At 40.5% G+C, this 19592-nt stretch overlaps 2 protein-coding genes across 2 annotated transcripts in view; one reads left to right on the top strand and one right to left on the bottom strand.

Moving 5' to 3' along the window:
- The window catches only part of apc2 (APC regulator of WNT signaling pathway 2), a 50552-nt gene that overhangs the window by 15312 nt on the left and 15648 nt on the right, over window positions 1–19592 (bottom strand). Inside the window, exons 2-7 of the mRNA XM_030726637.1 lie at window positions 17008–17169; window positions 11981–12071; window positions 10181–10535; window positions 9134–9242; window positions 8917–9030; window positions 7909–7983 (exon numbers count right to left, since the gene is read on the bottom strand). Coding sequence (XP_030582497.1) covers window positions 7909–7983; window positions 8917–9030; window positions 9134–9242; window positions 10181–10535; window positions 11981–12071; window positions 17008–17148 — 885 coding nt within the window. The 5' untranslated portion in view covers window positions 17149–17169. The remainder of the gene's footprint in view (window positions 1–7908; window positions 7984–8916; window positions 9031–9133; window positions 9243–10180; window positions 10536–11980; window positions 12072–17007; window positions 17170–19592) is intronic.
- LOC115778552 (tripartite motif-containing protein 14-like) lies at window positions 2549–7355 on the top strand. The gene is made up of 4 exons (XM_030726635.1): window positions 2549–3344; window positions 5027–5177; window positions 5289–5326; window positions 5994–7355. Exons 1-4 carry the CDS (start codon window positions 2618–2620, stop codon window positions 6551–6553), a joined length of 1476 nt encoding a protein of 491 aa, XP_030582495.1. The 5' UTR covers window positions 2549–2617; the 3' UTR covers window positions 6554–7355.

Here is a 19592-nt window from a genome sequence, read left to right on the forward strand (position 1 = left end):
GAGTCACACTGTTCTGGCAGGTGGCTGTGGTCCATCAGGACCAACAGCACAAGAACAGTTATATATATATATATATATATATATATATATATATATATATATATATATATATATATATATATATATATATATATATATATATATATATATATACATATACATATATATATATATATATATATATATATATACATATATATACATATATATATATACATATATATACATATATATATGGCTGTAGCTCAGTAGGTAGAGCAGGTCACCTACTGATCAGAAGGTCAGCGGTTCGATTCCTGGCTACTCCAGGCTACATGCCAATGTATCCTTGGGCAAGATACTTAACCCCAAGTTGCTCTCCGACCGTCCCGTCGGAGTATGAATGTGTGTGAATGATAGTTAATTAAAAAGCACTTAGCTTAGTACATATGGAAGTGCTTGTATGAATGGGAGTGCATGGGTGAATGTAAACATGTTGTAATAGCGCTTTGAGTGCTCATACTGAGTAGAAAAGCGCTATATAAGAGCTAGTCCATTTACCATTTACCATATATATATATATATATATATATATATATATATATATATATATATGTATAAGAACAGTGACATTTTTGCCCAGAATGGCCTTTTTTGTAACAAACTGAACATTAATATTCATTATTCAGTCTGAAGAAGGGCATTCTGGCCCGAAACGTCACTGTTTTAACGTTATGATGGATTAAAAGTTTTCCAAGGAGCTCTTTGGTGTGCGGACCTCCTTTTTTTGTTTATTGAGTTTTTCTTGGATCCAGCACCCTGGTTAACTTTTGGATGTGCGTGTTTTTCTTCAATTAAGTATACATCCTGTATTGGGCCATTTCCTACTAGGAAGCTGTGTTACAGGTTAACAAAGACTGTAAATAAATGGTGGACGTACCCAATGCTCAATCACCCATCAGTTTTGTATGCATTCGAAAGCCTCAGCTTTAAGATTGTGGCCGTTGGCATGTTGGGTTTTTAGAAGGGACCACATGTGGATAAGAGGGGGGAGTGCTAAGGTATCAGCTAACGCTAGCTTCCAGCCACGCTGCATCCATAAACTGTATGGAAGCATCACACAGAAACAGATACCTGCAGATCAGTGCTAGGTAACATTCAAAGAGAATACTAGCCTTTTACTCACCAAAACATGAGCACAAATCTCACAATTCAGTTTGTTAGTGCAAAAAAATTACACAGTAAGCCATACTGACTGTCAGATTAAAAATACTCCAAAAGGCACCAGGAGGACAAACCAGTTCACTGCACAATGACACAACCTGGCACACCTCAATTAACATATGACTAAATAATCACACTTCACTTATAAATATGATCAACTATGATCAGAGTTCATGTGTCTACATTTTTTGTTTTGTTTTAAAGCTGCACTGACTGACCTTTATCTGGTAATAATAATAATAATAATAAGGAGCCAAAGTAGAAGCCTTCCCCACAGCAGCCAATCATCTGTTGTAAAAGTCAGGCAAAAATATGGAGACAAACTGGTCAAACCAGAAACCAGTTTAGACATGACAGAAAGTCAGAGAGAGAGAGATGCAGATTACAGCAGAGAGAGAGAGAGAGAGAGAGTGTGTGTGTGTGTGTGTGAGAGTGTGTGTCAGGGTCAGTGTGAGACAGAGGCCACGGTGTTTTTTTTTTAGCCTTTTTGTGATTCGGAAATGAAAAAAGAAGAAGCGTGAAGCAGCTGTGAGTACCTGAACGAGACACTGTTGTTAAAACTAGAGGACTGGATTAACTCCTAACAAGCCTAAACATGAGCTGAGAGGTTTACCAACTACATCTGAATCCATGTTTTCTGAATCCAGCTTTCCCAGCTACAAGGTCTTATGTTTTCTACTGATCCATATAATAATTATATAAGTATTTCCATCTCTTTAAATGGACTGAATCAGCTGCGACCGAATCAGAAATGTTTTTAAATGTAATAAACTGAACGTTAATATTTATTATTCAGAGCGCAGGAGAAACATATTTACTTCTCTCATTATTCTCCTGCTGCAGAGCAAACATTGTAGTTCCTGAAAACTTTGTTCTGTAAAGCTCTGTGGAACAGCCTCATTTTTGGGGAAACATGATGAAGTTTAAATCTTGTTGCCTGCCATCGTTTAGCTAGAATTGGGTCAAGCAGGAAGCGATCTAAGCAAACTAACCCAGGTTCCCTTTTTACCAGACCAGAAGGGATACAGAATCCTTCATTTGACCTGGAAAATATCCCTGTGGAGGTATCCAGATGGCATCCTGGTCAGACACCTGAACCATCCCAGCTGTCTCTTTAAAATGCAAAGGAGCAACAATACAGGAGGCACTAAAGGGTTAAAGTACAGGGAAGCTAAATTAAGAGGCAGGTGCTGATGCATTTATGTATATTTACATGTAAATTATGCACATGTCAGGTCACAAAAAAAGACCTTTTGTGGGTGGCCTTGTTTATGATGAGCAGTGCTACAGTCAAAAATAAACTAAGAGATGTTGATTCCACATATATCTGATCATACAGGTGATCCCTGCAGAGATTGCTGCGAACATGGAATAACAAGGATTTAAGAGTTTCACAGAACAACAAAACCTCAAAATGAGTCTCAGTGAAAAACATTCAGAGCAAAATAATCAGAGAGAGACTGAAATACGAGAGGACGATGAGCTTCACCCAGAGGACTGTAAAGGTAAGGATGCTCAGGTGAAAGATTTACTCAAGACAAGTCAGATGGAGAAAAGATCGGTCAGCCCACTGACTCTTCTCAAAGAGGACTTGAGCCAGTTCAGGGAAGAAGTGTTGAAAGTGTTCAAGGACAAAGACGCAAATCCTAAAACAACTCAGGCGCCAGAGAAGCTCGTCAACCCTCTGACTCTGTTAAAAGAGGACTTGAATCATTTTAAAGAAGACATCTCCAGCGCCTTCAGAATCGTCCTTTCAAAGGAGCGAGAGGATAACGATGTCGCTGCGAAGGAAGACTCCTCCAACACTTTCAAAATAAAAGCCCCCAAAGCTGAAACAACTGACAGGTCCATAATGGGTCTGTTCAGAAGAGACCGAACTCTTTCAAAGATTAACCAACAAACAAAAGATGCTCAGGAAGTTGGGAAGACATTCTCAGTAAAGACCGAGGAACAAATGGACAATGGGTTTAGGAACAAAAACTCAATCAGCACTGAGGAAACTAACAGAAATGTGACAGACAGGCTGAATGAATCAAATGACTGCAGGCTGGATGTAAATGTTTCTCAGGAGGTAACTGAGAGGAGGAAGACTTTCTCTGAAACCCAACAAAGACAGGAGGTGATATGTGCATCAGAGACAGGTACGTCCTGATTTAACACAAAAAAACAAGTTTACAGTCAAAATCGACCATAACTTCTGTTTTGCTCATGTAAAATCTAATGAAACCATTAAGAACAGATGGGTCGGAATGCCTTTCTTTTAAATTACTCCCTCCATGTTCACACCAGGGTTATTATAGTTAACGAAAACGAACGAAATAACGAAAACTGAAATTGAAAAAACATTGTCGTTAACTGAAATAAATAAAAACTAAAATTAAAAGGAAGAAACGACAACTAACTAAAACTGAATTGTGAGTTTACAAAACTAACTAAAACTAACTGAAATTATAGATATTGTTATTTTTTCAAAAGTCTTGTGGATTGATATGAAATCATTTTTTTCCTCTCTCCGAGTTTAAGCTCGGAACGCCGTCGGGCAAATGGGTGCGCATGTGCGTGCGTGCGCACACCGCGCTGCTCCTCAGAGAGTCCCATGTGGTGTTTTTTTTTTTTTTTTTTTACTATGATAGCACAGATAGCAGCGAGTGTCTTGTTGTGGATGATGTTGTGGATGATGTACGGAACACTTCTTAGTCAGGAAAAAAAACACCAACATCAAAGTAGACCTGAGAAGCGCACACAAGGCAGCTACGGAAACCGCTCTCATCCTACAAGGCAACCCGGCCTCCACCTCCAGAGAAACGTGACTACTCGTCGGGTCAACGCAGCCCACAACGTTGTGTTTAGTCCTTGTGCGTTTCCGGCTACTTTATCAGTCAGATAATAACAATCAGGACTAATAATCAAAGCATCAATATAAGGACTCACAAATGTCAGCAAATTCCTGGAGGGAGCTGCTGAAACTATGGGAATGGACGTGAAGGAATGAAGAAAGTGAAAAAACAGGGACAAATATGTTTGCACCCTAAAAACTGAGCACAAAGAGCGAGGACCAAAAAACCCCCAGCACACAACCACAAGGTAATTAACACACGCAATCCAGCTATACATGCATAAATGCGGACATGAGGTCGGACGCTTCCGTAGGCTACAGAGGCCGCAAAGACCCTGCAAGTCTAATCAGCGAGCATCTAACCAAGCTAGCTCCAAAACAGAAGCAGCATCAGGTGGAGAGAACATCAGGATGCAGCTGGATTTGAGCTTTGACTCCTTCAAGGAGTTTGTTTTTGTCAAACACCACATGTAGCTGTTGTTAATCTGCTGCCCTGAGGCTGAACTTTATTGGGAGTTTATTGTAGAATTTATCGAGTTTTGGAGTTCATATTGTTAGCAGTTTCTCCCTGTTGATGTTCATGTGTGTCCTTAATATTACACACATTTAGCATGTAGTTCTGCTGTCTGTGAACAGTTGGTTGCTGAATTTATTTCTTTAAAGGGTATCTTTAAAGCGTACCTGATTAAGTATGAAAATACTAAAACTAATACTGAAACTAACTAAAACTAAGCATAAAACCAAAAATAAAAACTAATAAAAACGAGCAAAACCACTCTGAAAACTAATTAAAACTAACTGAATTAGAGAAAAAAAGTAAAAACTAACTAAAACTAAACTATAATGTAAAATCCAAAACTATTATAACCCTGGTTCACACCATCGGAAAACAAACTATTTCAGTTTTCGCTTTCTGCGCTTCTCTGTATGATTAATTTTCATTTTGAATTCAGTGTCATGCATTCAAATATGATCTTTTTTCTTCAGGTGATCAGATCAGTGTGAATGAGAAGGAGGGAGGCGATTCCTCAGTGGCGTCAGGAGAGGATGAAGATAAACCTTCAGAAACAGTTCAGTGTCCTCCGTCTTCTAGATTCGCTTTGTTCAGTGTGGGAAACACCAACAATGATGACCTGAGGTGAGGCGAACCATTTCAAACATACAGCCTCCAATTAGATGTAATTATAAAGTTGATGAGATTTTACATGAGATTTTTCTTTTTATGTTTTGGGTGTTTTTTGTCGTTCAGCGAGCTGCCAGGAGGATACCTGTGGGCACTGAAAAACTGTAAGCACATATAGATTTGACCTCAGCTTCTTTATTGCCTCTGTGCCTTTAAAGGGGACCAATTTTTCTTATTTTCTGTTATCAAATATATAAAGTTACAGTGTCTGATGCTCATATAATAACCAAAGTTTAATGATGAGATGACATAATGTCAACTTGTCATATTTCTTAATACAGTCATCGGCTACAGGAACAATGAGTGTTGCCCCTCAGCAGGCTTCCAGAAGTTGGCCAATCAGAGACGAGGCTTAAAGGGAGAGTGGCACCTAAAACAGCTTATTTCAGGGAGCCTATGAACTGAGGGGTTGCAACAAGCCCTCAGTGTAAAATAAAGTAGGATTATTTTCAACTGTGACTCATGCCCAAGAATAAAAAATATGGAGCTAGTAATGAACAATCATTCAAGAAATTCATACGGGAATTATTTTACTCCATAAATATCGTATTGGCCCAAGAATCCAGTTTTGATGCCAGTTTGTTAATCACTTGTACAGCGACTTCCATTTGAGTTTAATGAAAACTGAAGTTACTTCTTCTGATATTTTGAGATTTGGCTTTTAACTGAGATGTTCTTGTCTCGAGCCTGGAGGCAGCAGGATACCAAACCACAGAAAGTCTGGAAACAGATATTTTTCAGGCTAATCACCTTCTTTTGTTTCACCTTCAGTTGCCTGCTATCTGACCCTTGACCCCAACACTGCCAACTCTGAACTCCTTCTAACTGAAAACAGCAGGACGGCAACTCGTGTCTGGCGAGACATTGAATCATCGAGCCACCCGGAGAGGTTTGAGCACTGTCCTCAGGTCCTGTGCAGGGAAGGACTACTGGACAAGGTGTACTGGGAGGTGGAGTGGAGCGGTGGCGCCGACATCGGTATCGCCTACAACAACATCTCTAGAAACGGAAAAACGGCAAACTGCCTGCTGGGACACAACGAGTGGTCCTGGACCGTGGAGTGCTCAGAGGGAATTTACACACCGTGCCACAACAGAAAGAGGTTCAAGTCCTCCTCGCCTGAGCCCTTCGCTCGCAAAGTTGGGGTCTATCTAAACTGGTCTGCTGGAACTCTGTCCTTCTACTGTGTAACTCAGGACAGTATGGTCCACATCCACACCTTCACCTCCACCTTCACTGAGCCGCTGTACCCGGGGTTCTGGGTGTGGGCTTGTGATGGCTCAGTGTCTCTCTGTCATGTGGAGTTAGAGTGGGAACGCGTCCTACGGTGACAGCACCATGGACTCATGAAACCTGAATTCTCCTTTTCCTACAACTGACGGATTCATGTGGACAGTAAAACCGTCACTGTTAACGAGTCAAATGGGAACTTAATGAGAACCAGAAAATATAGCATTTAATGAGTATTTAAAATTCAGATTTCACTGAAATAAATAGATTAAATTAATATTTATACATTTATTAGTCCAAGAGTTTTCTTCAAGTGAAGCCATTAACCATCCTGCTCGGATGATTATGCAGTGTTTCCCACAGATTTATATTCATACACTTAGACTAACCCTGTGTTTTGGCGAAAAGCAAAATGGGCTTTTTCTTTAAAAAAAATGTAAATAGTTTTTGATGAGTGTCTGTAAGAATGTTTATTTCTTCCCCAGATTTAATATTACATACAAATGACATATTCTGATAGCTTAGGGTTATGGTTAGGGTCATCATAGCCTGAGACTACACAGATCTCCTGGCCACTGATGATCACGTATGATGATGATGACATATTTTTGCGATGTTATATTAAGTTTGAGTGTTGTGGATGTATGATTTAGCTTCCAGGCACAAAATTGTTTTCACAAAGTAGCAGCACTGACTCGAGTCAGTGTGTTCTCGCACTGTGATCACGTATCAGCTGCGGAGCAGACAGGAACTCTGCATCAAACAAATATGCATGAATGATGAACAATATGGACACAAAATCTGAATATTTTAAGGATTAATGGTGATTTCTTGTTTTCTGTAATGTTTTTGTCAAGTGGAGTCTTTGAAGAGGGCGTTTTCTTTCTTAGCACGTACCTTCTCCCACAAATCAACAAACTTTGCTGCACATACATCCAGTTAACATGTACCTTCAAACTTATTATTAATTATTGGAGCGGTGCAGTTTCCCTTCATGCTGCAGGGCGATGGTGGGGGTGGGACTTGGACAGTGCAGTGAGAGCAGAGATGCAAAAACTACAAAGAACACCTGATATGATGCAACATCAAACTATATTGATATAAACATTATTGTCTTACTCTGCATCACTTTTGAAAATCAACATATTGCACAGCCCTAATTCAATCTTTCCAAGCAGCAGATGATTAAATAGTTCTGCTGTTGATCACCCTGAAAAAAATCAGCATCAGACACCAGTAGTCTCATCTGACCAATCACAGCTCTTCCAGTCTCCACGTGACCTCTCTGTGTCCAATTTAAGCTTCTCGTGAACAGAGCTCATCACTAACACGTTTAATGCACAAATATTCTTTAGCTCCACCCTTAGACTGCACAGCTCTCAGCAGCCTATTAAAAACCTTTTGTGTGTCTGCTTTAATTTCTGTGTGTGTGCACATGTCTTATTGTATGTCTGACCTGCAGCTGGCTCTCCTGACTTCCTCGGGCTTCCTGCAGCTCTTTCTCCAGCTGCTCTAGACGAGCAACACGCTTCTGCAACACACACATTTCAGACACATCCAGATGCGTTCTTTCCACCAGCAGCTGTCAGTGTCACATCTCATTGGCAGACATCAAACACTGTAGTTTATAATCGAATTATTCCAATATGCCATCACGCATACTGGAAATAATAACTCAACCTGGTCATTTGTATCCAATTCAAGGCATCACTGTTCATGCAAACCATAAAACTGCTTATTTTTTTAGACTAACCCTATGTGTAGATTAGGGCTTCACTACATGAAAAGAAGTGACCTAATTAATATTACTGTGATATCTGCAGTAGTTCTATAAGCATCAGTCAAATTGTGTCTCATCTTTGGCAGAGTCATATTTCATGCGGGGTTTCTGCTCAGATTCACAGCAGGCCACAACACAAACAAACCTGGTTAACCCTTCATAACAACTGCACCTGATTTAATTTTATTGGGCTTTATTTGTGGGGTGGACTCTGAGTGAGAGTTGGATGCAGACACAGGTGGCTGAGATAGCTTGCAAGGCTTCACCTCCACTGACTGGAGGGACTGAACTGGACCTCTTGGCTGTGCTTGTACTGCTGATGCCTTTTGAAACATTTTTAATGTTTTAATGTGTGCTGTGAGCTTAATCAATCATACTAACAGATCTTCCAAGAAGTCTGTGCTTCAGTTTGGGTGAGAGTGTTTTATTTGTAGCGTTACTTAGCACTAATTGGTAGGTGTGTGTCTATGTGATGAACCTGCACCTGTCTGACTAAGCTTAGCTGGAATTATGTGAAAACATTAAACAAAAAAAACCCAAAATGCTAATGTTAAGGCTTCAAAACAGGACTTCAGAAACCCATGGATGATGTCACAGTAGCTAATGTCCACGTCCAGAGCGTGGCCTGTTTCAGTTTGTTATCCATGAAAATTAATTTACAATAATCTTCACTTTAAAACTCACCTGCGTCCTCTGAACCACCTCCTCACTGGTGCCGAAACGTTCCTCCATCACAGACCGGATCGTCTGAGCATCGAACTCCAACTTCTGTCGGATCATATCTATCTGTAGGGAAAACTGCAGCAGCAGAAACACACTGAGGTCAGAGGTCACAGACCATAACATGCCCATCATGACTTGATCTTTTATTTTATCAAATAAAATTGGTGTGCGTTCTCACCGTGTCGATGCGTGGCAGCTGGGCCAGTCTCTGAGACAGCTCCTCGAGTTGGCTGAAGAACCAGCAGCGCTCCCTCTCCTCTCGGTCGATTTCCCCCAGCAGGAGGTCCCTAAAGACAGTTTTCAGTTATTCTTCCTCTTTATTTAACATAACCATGCAGCGTAACTTTGACAGACTAACACCCTATTAGCATCAACTGAAGCAGAGCTCGTTGTCATTTGTTTGGTGCCTTTATCAGATGAAAATACCGTCATCATCACTATCATAGAACCAGTTACCTGTGGATCTAGTTTGCTTGAAGTGTTATTATAGCCCTATTACATTTTACTATATTAAATGTTAAATGTACAATTTCAAGCACTACCCATTAGTCATCAACTTTAACAGTTTATCATTACTTACAGCAACGATTTCATCTTTTTTAAACATCAGTTCAGACACATATTTGACCATGCCCAGCTAATAAGGGGTTCAATTCACCTTCAAATGATCCTGAGCACCTTTTGCGCTTTTTTTGTTCCAGTTTCAGGTTGAATGTAAAGAACAGCTTGTGATTTGGTTGCTGCCATGTGGGCAGTGTGGTAAGTTATCAGATAACAATAGTTTGGTTAGCAAGCTGCATCCATAAACCACATGGTTGCATCCCACAGATATTATTAGTGTTGAGTGCTAAGAAATTTTTTACTAGGTTGAAAATTTCTGCTATAAATTTGGGGATTTAAACCTCACTCTTGCAGCCAGCCAATTTCCTAGACTTCAGTTTTCATGGTACAGATGGATTTAAAGTGACATATGCAAAAGTAATGAATATGTCTCATATTCTTCTGTCCTTCTGGACTACAATCTCTCTGGCAGGTGATTGATCAACTCCCCAAAGACACAATAGTTGTTATTGTGTTGCCTTTGGATTTAAGCAGTTGTATTAAAAACTGGCCCTCCTCAGGGGCCCACTTGAAGCTATCATTTTTGGGAAGAGAATAAAGAGCAGAAACCATGTAACCTCCCTCCCCCAAGTGCCTCAGTTAAGATTGATGTAAATCAGCTCACCTCTCCTTGCACAGCTCCTCCAAGTGATGGTCGATCACTCGTCCGTCTGCCCCGGTAATCATAGCTATTTTGGGTGGGGCTCCATCTAAGAAGTGATGCGGCAGCATGACAGCGGCAGTCTTCCCGGCGGACACTGTGCTCTGACAGGACGCCGCTCGGAGTGGACTCCTGGCTCTGCTCACCGCTGCCATTGAGGAGGAGGAGGAGCACGAGGACGGAGGCAGAGCCAGGTGATCATCTAGTTCTGCAACTCCGCCAACACCTGGCCCCGCCCCTACCAGACTGCCTGTCAGCAGCCTCAGGTTATGAGGTTGATGTTTGAGTTCGTAGTAATTGCTGAGGTCCATGTGGAGCTCTGAAGGAGGAGGAGGAGGAAGAACCATCAGTTCACTCAAATCTGTTTTATTTTAAAGTCTGAATTCCTTCCTCACTGGAGATGTAACATCAGCCCCGGGATATTATATGTTTTATTTTAGAGTGTAAGAGTTCACTTCAGTAGATTTATATTCAGATTTTTATTTTTTGTTGCCACGTTTCTCTATAGAATTTTTGATCAAAAGACTTATACACTGAATAATCAATTAATCCATTAAGACAGTTTTTTTCTTTTTTTTTTTTTAGATTTTCCTATTTTATTGGCAGTATATTTGCCTCCACTGGGCTCTATTTTTATGGTGTTTTTTTCTGGTCATTTCTATGCTGATGATGGGCTAGTTTTAATTATACTTAATGTGAGCTTAAGTTACATTTAGGAAAAATAACAAAAAAAAGTCTGCATTTTCTCTCACTGTAATAGATTGTTTTTTTGGTTAAACTGTTTTTTTTTATTTTGTTTGCTTGTTTTTTTGGGGGGGGGGTCGCTTTTGGTGTTCCAGCTCCAAAAATGTAAACAAAAAATTCTTTCATTAACAACTTTTTCCACATTTATCTGATATAAACCATCTTATGTGCCATCTGTCTAACACTGACTGCCTTTCAGTGGTCACCAGTATCATAAAGAATTAAAATGTAAAGATTAACAGTCCTTTTTCTACATCCAGGCATAAATTTCCAGATCTATCACCACTTTTAAATTGTTACAGCTACATTTAAGTTCCCTTATATTCAGCATTAAAGCAACTGTTGATTTTATGCTTATTAATTTAATTGGTTTAATTTCAGTTCTTTAGCTGCGCTGGCCGACAGCTTGTCTATAAACACATCTGCGGCTTTTAATCTCAGCTTGAAATAAACTAATTCAAGTCCAGACAAACTAATTGACATTAACTGGCTATTTAACTGAACGAGTCACAGTGAGGCCTGGCTGGCTGGACCCAATCCGATTAGCTGAATGAGTCGATTTCCTTTCTCTGTAAGTGATGATTGATCTCTGTGGAGGCGATGAGCTCTGAGCTTCAGTAGAGTCAGGTAGGTTCAACTGGAACAGACATTAAGAGGAAAGTGTCCAGATACACAAAACTGACAGTTATGAACTTTTCTTGCTGGGATTGTGACGCAGAGCTCGTTTGCCATTTGGGAGGCCCACAAATTACTGTCAACACACACCTTTTTACCCAAACCCAGAAAAAAGAAAACAGGGGTTTCTCCAGCATGTCTGAGCCTGGCTGTCGTCTAAGTTATACGATGTTCAAAGTTTCTGGGGCTGGGCATCCTGTTTCCTGTTTCCTGGAAAAAGGTCCTGAAATACCCCCCCCCCCCCCCAAAAAAAAAACAAAAAACAAAAAAACAAACAAACAAACAAAACAAAACAAAACAAAACAAAAAAAGCCAAAAAAAAGCAAAAGTAAAACAGTTTCAGACCTTTGAGTTGGTGTAGCACGTCGCTCCTCCCAGATGATGCCAGAGTTCCTGCCTCCTGCTCCAGTTTACTCTGGAGTTGTTTCAACACCTCCTAAGAAGAAGAAGAAGAAGAAGAAGAAGAAGAAGAAGAAGAAGAAGAAGAAGAAGAAGAAGAAGAAGAAGAAGAAACAAGAATTACATTTATCCCGGTGAAACGCTGTTAGTAACGCCACAAGTATACATTTCCAGGTCAAAAGGTCACTTCCTCCTCCTTGTCTCATTCTTCTTGGTTTTGTCTACTTTTACAAAAATACTAAACATACTAAACACACATACATCTTAAACAGTCAGTGGAGAGTGTTTTTAAATAAATGACAGATGTAATGTTAATTCCTCTGTTGGGTTTGTGTTGGCTTCAATATGAAACTTCCACAGGACAATTTATAATTTAAGAGCTTCGGACACCCAGAACATGTGTCTGAAGCCTTTTTGAGGATCTCTGTGAACTGCGTTGCTTTTGATGTTGTTTTGAAGCCTCTGAAGCACATTTGAATTAAACCTGATTCTTTCAGAGGGATTCCTTTATTAGATTTGATAACAGTACAACAAAGAAAGTTCAAACATCGTGGATAGAGAGTACTAACTGTTCCTGATGACCTACTTTTTTCTGTTGAATCAGATACTGAATTAGATTGAGTGAGTGTGGCAGGATTAAACAAGCCTATTTTTGTGTTTTGCATTATTTTACGCATAAATCTGAAATTATTTGCAATACAGATTTGTATTTCCAACCCTTTTGTGTCACGTTAGTATTCATTTACACCGAGCAGGGCTCACAGATGAACCTGTCTTCTCTGTTTCTATGAACCAGACCTTAAATATAAAATCCAGCAAACACCACTCACTACATGGAAGTTGTTTTTACATGTTCCAGGAACACTGAGACAAATGAATGTTATCAACACAGTGCGAGCAGTGCAGGGATTTCTGTGGTATTAAAAACATTTTCTGTTACTGTCTCTAAAGATCACCCTTCATGTATAAACGGAGAGAAAGCTTAGTTAAAGCTCTGATCGTTTTCTGCAACTGAAAATTACAGTTTAAAAATAAAGCAACCGGTTTTTATGGGATTTATGGTTAAACCACCTATAAGTTACCACTTATGGGTATTAAGTTGCTATTAAATATATTAAAATGATTGCAGTACAAACTTTAGTCGCTATGTGACACACAGAAACACCTGATTTCTGCGAGTCGCTGACTGTAGGTAACATTTAAAAACTGAATTTTCTTAAAACAGCTAAAATGAGTTTAAAGTGATTTATCTGCAGAGTGACAAGCTCAGATTAATAAACATAAAAACGTAATAATCCCAAAAAGCGCAGACGACTCATCATCTGAACAACAGTTATTCCTTCACATCAACTAATTTTAATCCTTCAGGTTGGATATTAAAGCCACTCCTTGTTCGCTGACTCACCTGCTGCAGGTGAATCCGGTGCAGCAGTGAACTCCAGCTGTCTGTGTGACTCCTCTGTCTGCTCCGTGTGCTGCTTCTGACACTAAAACCCGCTGAGCTCTGCCTCATAATCCAGCTGCTCTCAGCATCTGGACACGTGAGTCGGTGTGTGCATGGGCACGTGCACGTGTGTGTCTGTGCGCCTGCAGCTGATGGGATTTACATCCAGCGAGCTTCGAGTCTTGGCCTGATTTACAGCCTTCTCGCTCTCAGTGTGAACCTATCGATTATTCTGACATAGAAATAGCTGATTTGATTTTAAGATGAAGGTTTCTGATTACAGGCTGTAAAAGTTAAAAATATGAACAAAATTATGAGTTTAAAGGTTTATTTTTGACTTCAGGATTAATAGTTTGAAAATATAATCCTAAAATAATCTCAATGTGAAATAAACAAGCTCAAAAAGGGCACACGTGACTCTGTGAACATGTGATGGACATTTTTTTATGTTTAAGCCTCCGAGAACACAAATCTACACACTAACTATTTATTTTTTAAACATTCTGTCAAAGAGAACAAACAGGTTGGCATTATTACAGCATGACTCATCAAAGTCTCTGATGGATAACAAAGAGGGGTGGGGGCAAACTAGATCAGTTTCTTGTGTGGAGCAAACCACGTTTAATCAGTAGTGTGACCCATTAATAAAAAAGGGTTAGTAGAAACTATGACTGAAGCTACTGGTCGTAGGACAGTCATCAGCTCAGCTTGAGTGCATCACTTCATGGGTGAAGTTAGCTAATGCTAACATGGACCCAAGAAAGCCACTGATGCATTTAAGAAACCAAATCTTCCTTCTCAGAGAAACTTATTAAAAACAAGCAAACATTGGATGTGAGCCAAAAGCTGCCCCAATTGTTTGTTGGATTGTGTGATGAAATTGTCTGACAAAGTGATGGAGTTGAATTTTATGCAGCTTACTGCAAAAATTAAAAAAAAAGGTATGAGTCAGTCTTCTTCTGAAAAATACATTCAAAAGAACTGAAGATGGGATATCTATTAGTGATGGGAATGCCGGCTCTTTTCAGAGAGCCGGCTCTTTCGGCTCCCAAAGAAGAGCCGTAACTCCGCGACCATTCGTGCTATCAAAAAAGTTCAAACGGTTCCTGAAAGCTCAGAAATTGCACTTCACAGTCATGTAGTGGTATTACGGTATTTATGACCGGAAGTCCCCAAATGCCGGCACTTTTGAAGTACGCTGTTTCTCGTTCGACATGTTTGGAGGTATTAAGTTAAAATCTTTCCAGTTTTTGCTACACTTTCCGTCACTCATTTTCAGAGGTGGCAAAAGTACTGACATTCTGTACTTAAGTAGAAGTACAAGTACTTATGTTAAAAAATACTTTAGTAAAAGTCGAAGTACTGGTTCAACTTCTCTACTTAAGTAAAAGTAAAAAAGTACAGGCTCTGAAATGTACTCAAAGTAAGAAAGTAAAAGTAGTTCTTTGGAGGATGTTTCTACAAGCTATTTTTGTGTAAAACTAACCGAACCTCATTATATATTATTGTAATAATATAAAATAATATTACATGAGAATACAAACGTTATTCCAATCTAAATTTTAATCCTAATGAATGCACTCAGCTTGAAACTGTTATGTAGGACACAAACTGTGAAAGGGAATTTAAACACAGCTCTGTTCTCTGTGTCCTCCATAGTAGAGGGTGACTGTGCCTCCACCTAAACACCAACATGAGGATACTCAGGGGTTACAGTGGGATTCAGAAGGTGGAGGAACCCTAAGATCAGCTGTAGTGGCTCTGCATGGGGAGAAGAATCACAACTTTCTATTGTGAGCTGCAGTAAATGATGTTGGTGTGCAGGCTGTGATCAGCTGACCTGCTGCTGCTGCTCTGAGGTTTACTGCTCTGTGTGGATGAACTGAACTCACAAAGATGTAACCCAGTATTTCACAGCTATCTGAGCTGAGCTCCATCCCCTACACTGACAGCATACAGGCTGTAGAAATGTTGGATTCAGTGAATGAATCTCAGCATCAGCAGCTTTGATTCAAACTCATCTCTGCTGCACTGATGTAACCTGTAACTCTGACCATGAACACAAACACTGTGCTCCAGTCCAACACAGAGCTTTACTGTAAATACAGTACAACAAGCTAACCTAAACTGCAGTATTTTCATAGAATCTTTGAATTACACAACGTCAGCATACTTCAGTTTATTTTCCAGTCCTTACCTTTAATTCTAACCTCTCTTCTTCCTCTCCTGTCCTCTTTCTCCATCTCTGAGTGAACTTCTCTCTCTTTGCTCTCGCTGAAATACAGCAGCTCTTCTTTTAACTAGCTGTGTGACAAACTGCACACACTTTGTGTGTTTGCTGATATTTGTTGAGCATTTAGAAACGTTGCATTTACCTGCCACACGTTACTCCCTTCGTGCTCGCTCCTCTAAGCTGTTTATGTGCCGCAGCGCAACTTACGGACTCGGTCCGGCCCGCTGTGACCCCTGATTATAGCGCTATAAATGAGACATTAATTATATGGGTTTGCGTATTTAATCCCTTTGTACGAGATAAGCCCCGATGATGGAGGATACGCCAGTACGATTGTCTCTTATATGTTATTATTCCTCCGTTTAGGCTCAGATCGTTTGATGTTTGACGGCGCACTGACCGGAAATGCAAACTTCTCTCTGACGTGTTAAAAAGTAACGAGTCTGTTTGGAAATGTAAGAAGTAGAAAGTACCGATACTTGTGTAAAAATGTAGGGAGTAAAAGTAAAAAGTAGTCAGAAAAATAAATACTTAAGTAAAGTACAGATACCTGAAAAATCTACTTAAGTACAGTAACGAAGTATTTGTACTTCGTTACTTCCCACCTCTGCTCATTTTCCTCACCGTTCCCCTGTGTAGCCTCTATGTAACTTCCTCTGGCTCTTTGCTGTCTCTGAGTGGATTTTGCAGGAGCCCCTCCCTCTCTGGTGTTTGTTTACTCACTGCAGTGTGTCCATGGACCCTCCCCCAACCGCTCAGTGCAGACGATCATATGCTACCAGTCATCTTAACCAATCACGTGCGGCTTCCACAAAAAAAAAAAAAAAAAAAAAAAAGGAAACGAACGAAAAGAAAAAAGAAACGGCTCACTATCAGGAGCCGGCTCCCGTCGTTCACTTCAAAGAGCCGGCTCTTAGAGCCGAATCGTTCACCACCGACCCATCACTACTATCTATTGGCTCTAATTTCTAGAGGTTTTTTTCTTTTTTTAACTGTAATGGGACCATAATTAAGATCATGCTGTATACACAAAGACTTAAACCATAAACCCAGCAGGAAAGTGTTTACTGGGGACATAGGTCAGTTGCTTTGTTTTCCCATATTCAAAACAATCATATTCGTTTTACAACCAGAGGAGTCGCCCCCTGCTGGTCATTAGAACGAGTACAGTTTGAGACACTTCTTGCATTGACTTCACTTTTCAAACCCATAAACTACACCCATCATCTATATTCAGCGTGTGGGTGGAACCAGCAGCTGCAGAGTGGTTTGACCTGTGTTTGCATCGCCACTGACCTTCATGCCAAATGTCTCCGTCTCCAGCTTGGACAGGTGGTTGGAGTTGTCCTCCAGCTCCCTCCTCAGGTGGGAGTTCTCCTTTCGGAGCGCCTCCACCTGGTGGGCCAACTGGTCGTAGGAAGCCACGGCATTGGCCATCTTCACACTCTGCAGCGCCTCCTGCAGGAACAGGCACACATAAGAGGAGAGTTAAAAGCTGGAGGCACGTCTGATAATGTCACGCAGGCAGCGACTAAACCACGCCAAGCTGAATGGGAGGAAAGCACGACTGATGGGTAACCTCGCCTCCTCTGGACAGGGAGCGCCTGTTAGATAACATATTATCTAAGTTCTCCTCTGGCTTTTCCCACTTTCCAGTCAGCTGATCCTAAAAGAAATTTTCCGCTCAGCCAGTTCTCATATTTCTGCAGTAGGCTTCTGATGAAGTACTCTTTGTAACGGTGTAGCACATAAAACGACCTCATCTCCTTAAAACGACCTTAAACTCATTTATATGAAACAGTGCAATATGTGAGCAATGTCTGCAATACGTGCTGAAGGAAACATAATTCTTTGAGTTTCTAATAACAAACACTTTGACAACAGATTTCAAATGATCAATCATCAATGATTGCTCAACAAAACAAAACAAAAAACAACTCCAAAATGCAGTTTTTCAAATTTAGGGTGAAAATTTCAGTACATAGAAATACTTCCTGGTTCCTTACTATTCAATACTTAAAATGTAGGTTTCCTTAAAAAACAATTAAAAAAAGGGAAAAACAATATTCCCCCTTCTTACGTTGTAGCTAGCCCTCTATTATGATACATAAGATATGAATGTTAGACTCAGGCTCTGTCACAGAGTGAAGTCATCAGTTTGGGGTCAGACCTGCACATGCTCAGTAGACTCATATGACCGAACCAGTGTGTGACCTTCACTGCAGAGAAGCTGCAGACAGAGACACACACTGCTGTTTGTTTGTTTGTTTTTGTTTTACTGTATGCTGTTAATAAACCAACGCTCCCGTCCTGCGTCTGCTTCCTATTCTGATGTTTTCAAGGATTTTCTGTCGTCAGATTTCTGCCCAGCTCAGCAGATGAGGAGTCAGTGCAGCAAATGTCACTGCTGCATTCATTATGAGGGGCTGACCTCCTCTTCTCCTCTACTCTCCCTCCACTGCTTCTCAGGGGATTGTGGGTAAGAGCTGCAGGTCTGAGATGATCCAGATTTTATTAGATTTGGTCTCATGTTACAAGAAGAGCTGCAGAGGACTGAATATTTGTACCATACTTTGATTTGATAATGGCCCACACCTGCCGCTGCCCTCCCTGTCCACAGTGTTACATTTGAACAAATGGACATACTTTTAGCCAAGCAACAGCTTTGTGGTGGTTTTATAAGTGGATGAATTATGAGACAATGGGCCCCTCGAAAGAGAGACACCCTGAAACTAAAAGCATGGGTGTTTTTGTTGTTTATTTCAGGCCTTTATTGTTGTTTTCCAAGAAAAGATATGTTCACTTCAGTCACTCGAGAGGGCGGTACCTGTATGGTTTTGTCTATGGTGCACAGAAATGCTCACTATTACTCACAATGATAAATGCAGGGGCAGTGACTCAGCATCCTAATCTAATAAAGCTTAGATTAGGGGATTTTAACATGGCATTCTCTGGGGATTGTCTCGCTTTTGGACACAATCTCAAGCAGCCATTAGATGAACTGCAGTTTTTAGCACGACCGACCTGCACTGACAGTCAGTGCTGCCATAAACTGATACCCACAAACTGCAGGATGACTCTGTTAAACACCATTAACCTCCATCACTGCAGCAAGCAAAGACCAGGTCTAGTTACTGAGATCCCCCCTGATCACTCTTTGGGCTGTGTTACCTACTTGGACACTGCAGCCCACTGTGTATACAGTCAGCTTCAGTAACATTGTGTAAATTGAGTTAATTAACAAACTCACCACCCTTAATTTTTTTAATATGCAAAAAAATGTTCCATTATTTAATCACTGATATTTAAACTCTGTCACAAAAACAGAGACAGGAGAGGAACTGTGTTTATCAGTGTATATCGGTCCAAATATGTGTGTGAAGGTCGCCCGACAGCGCAGACCTCAGCTGGTGTGTGTGTGTGTGTGTGTTTCCCCATCAAGGACCTTGGATATACGGCTATTCCCTTTAACAGGGTAACATGCCCATATTTGCCCTCCCCATCACCATGGTGACACATTTACATGGAGTGATGGCTCTTTCTGCCTCGCTCTTCATCTGACACACACACACACACTGCCGCAGTCACCGCAAAGCATGCTGGGTAAGGAGGAGAAAGAGCAGATCCCGAGAGACGGGCCAATCAAACAGAGAGACTTAACAAGTGCTAACGGAACCCTGTTGCCATGGAAACAACCGATCCGATGCCTGTGACCCCAATATGAGTCAACTGCATGAGATGAAACAGGAAGAGATGATCAGAGAGAAAAAGGAGAAAAAAAACCCTTTATTTAAAAAAAAACCTTAAACCGTCACTGCACACACACACACACACACACACACACACACACACACACACACACACACACACACACACACACA

Source organism: Archocentrus centrarchus, chromosome 4 (assembly GCF_007364275.1).
Source record: "Archocentrus centrarchus isolate MPI-CPG fArcCen1 chromosome 4, fArcCen1, whole genome shotgun sequence".
NCBI lineage: Eukaryota > Metazoa > Chordata > Actinopteri > Cichliformes > Cichlidae > Archocentrus > Archocentrus centrarchus.

Coding starts and splice junctions, on each gene's coding strand:
- LOC115778552 (XM_030726635.1), top strand. CDS start 2,618: ATGAGTCTCAGTGAAAAACATTCAGAGCAAAATAATCAGAGAGAGACT. Junction 3,345..5,026: donor GATATGTGCATCAGAGACAG/GTACGTCCTGAT, acceptor TTTTTTCTTCAG/GTGATCAGATCAGTGTGAAT. Junction 5,178..5,288: donor ACCAACAATGATGACCTGAG/GTGAGGCGAACC, acceptor TTTGTCGTTCAG/CGAGCTGCCAGGAGGATACC.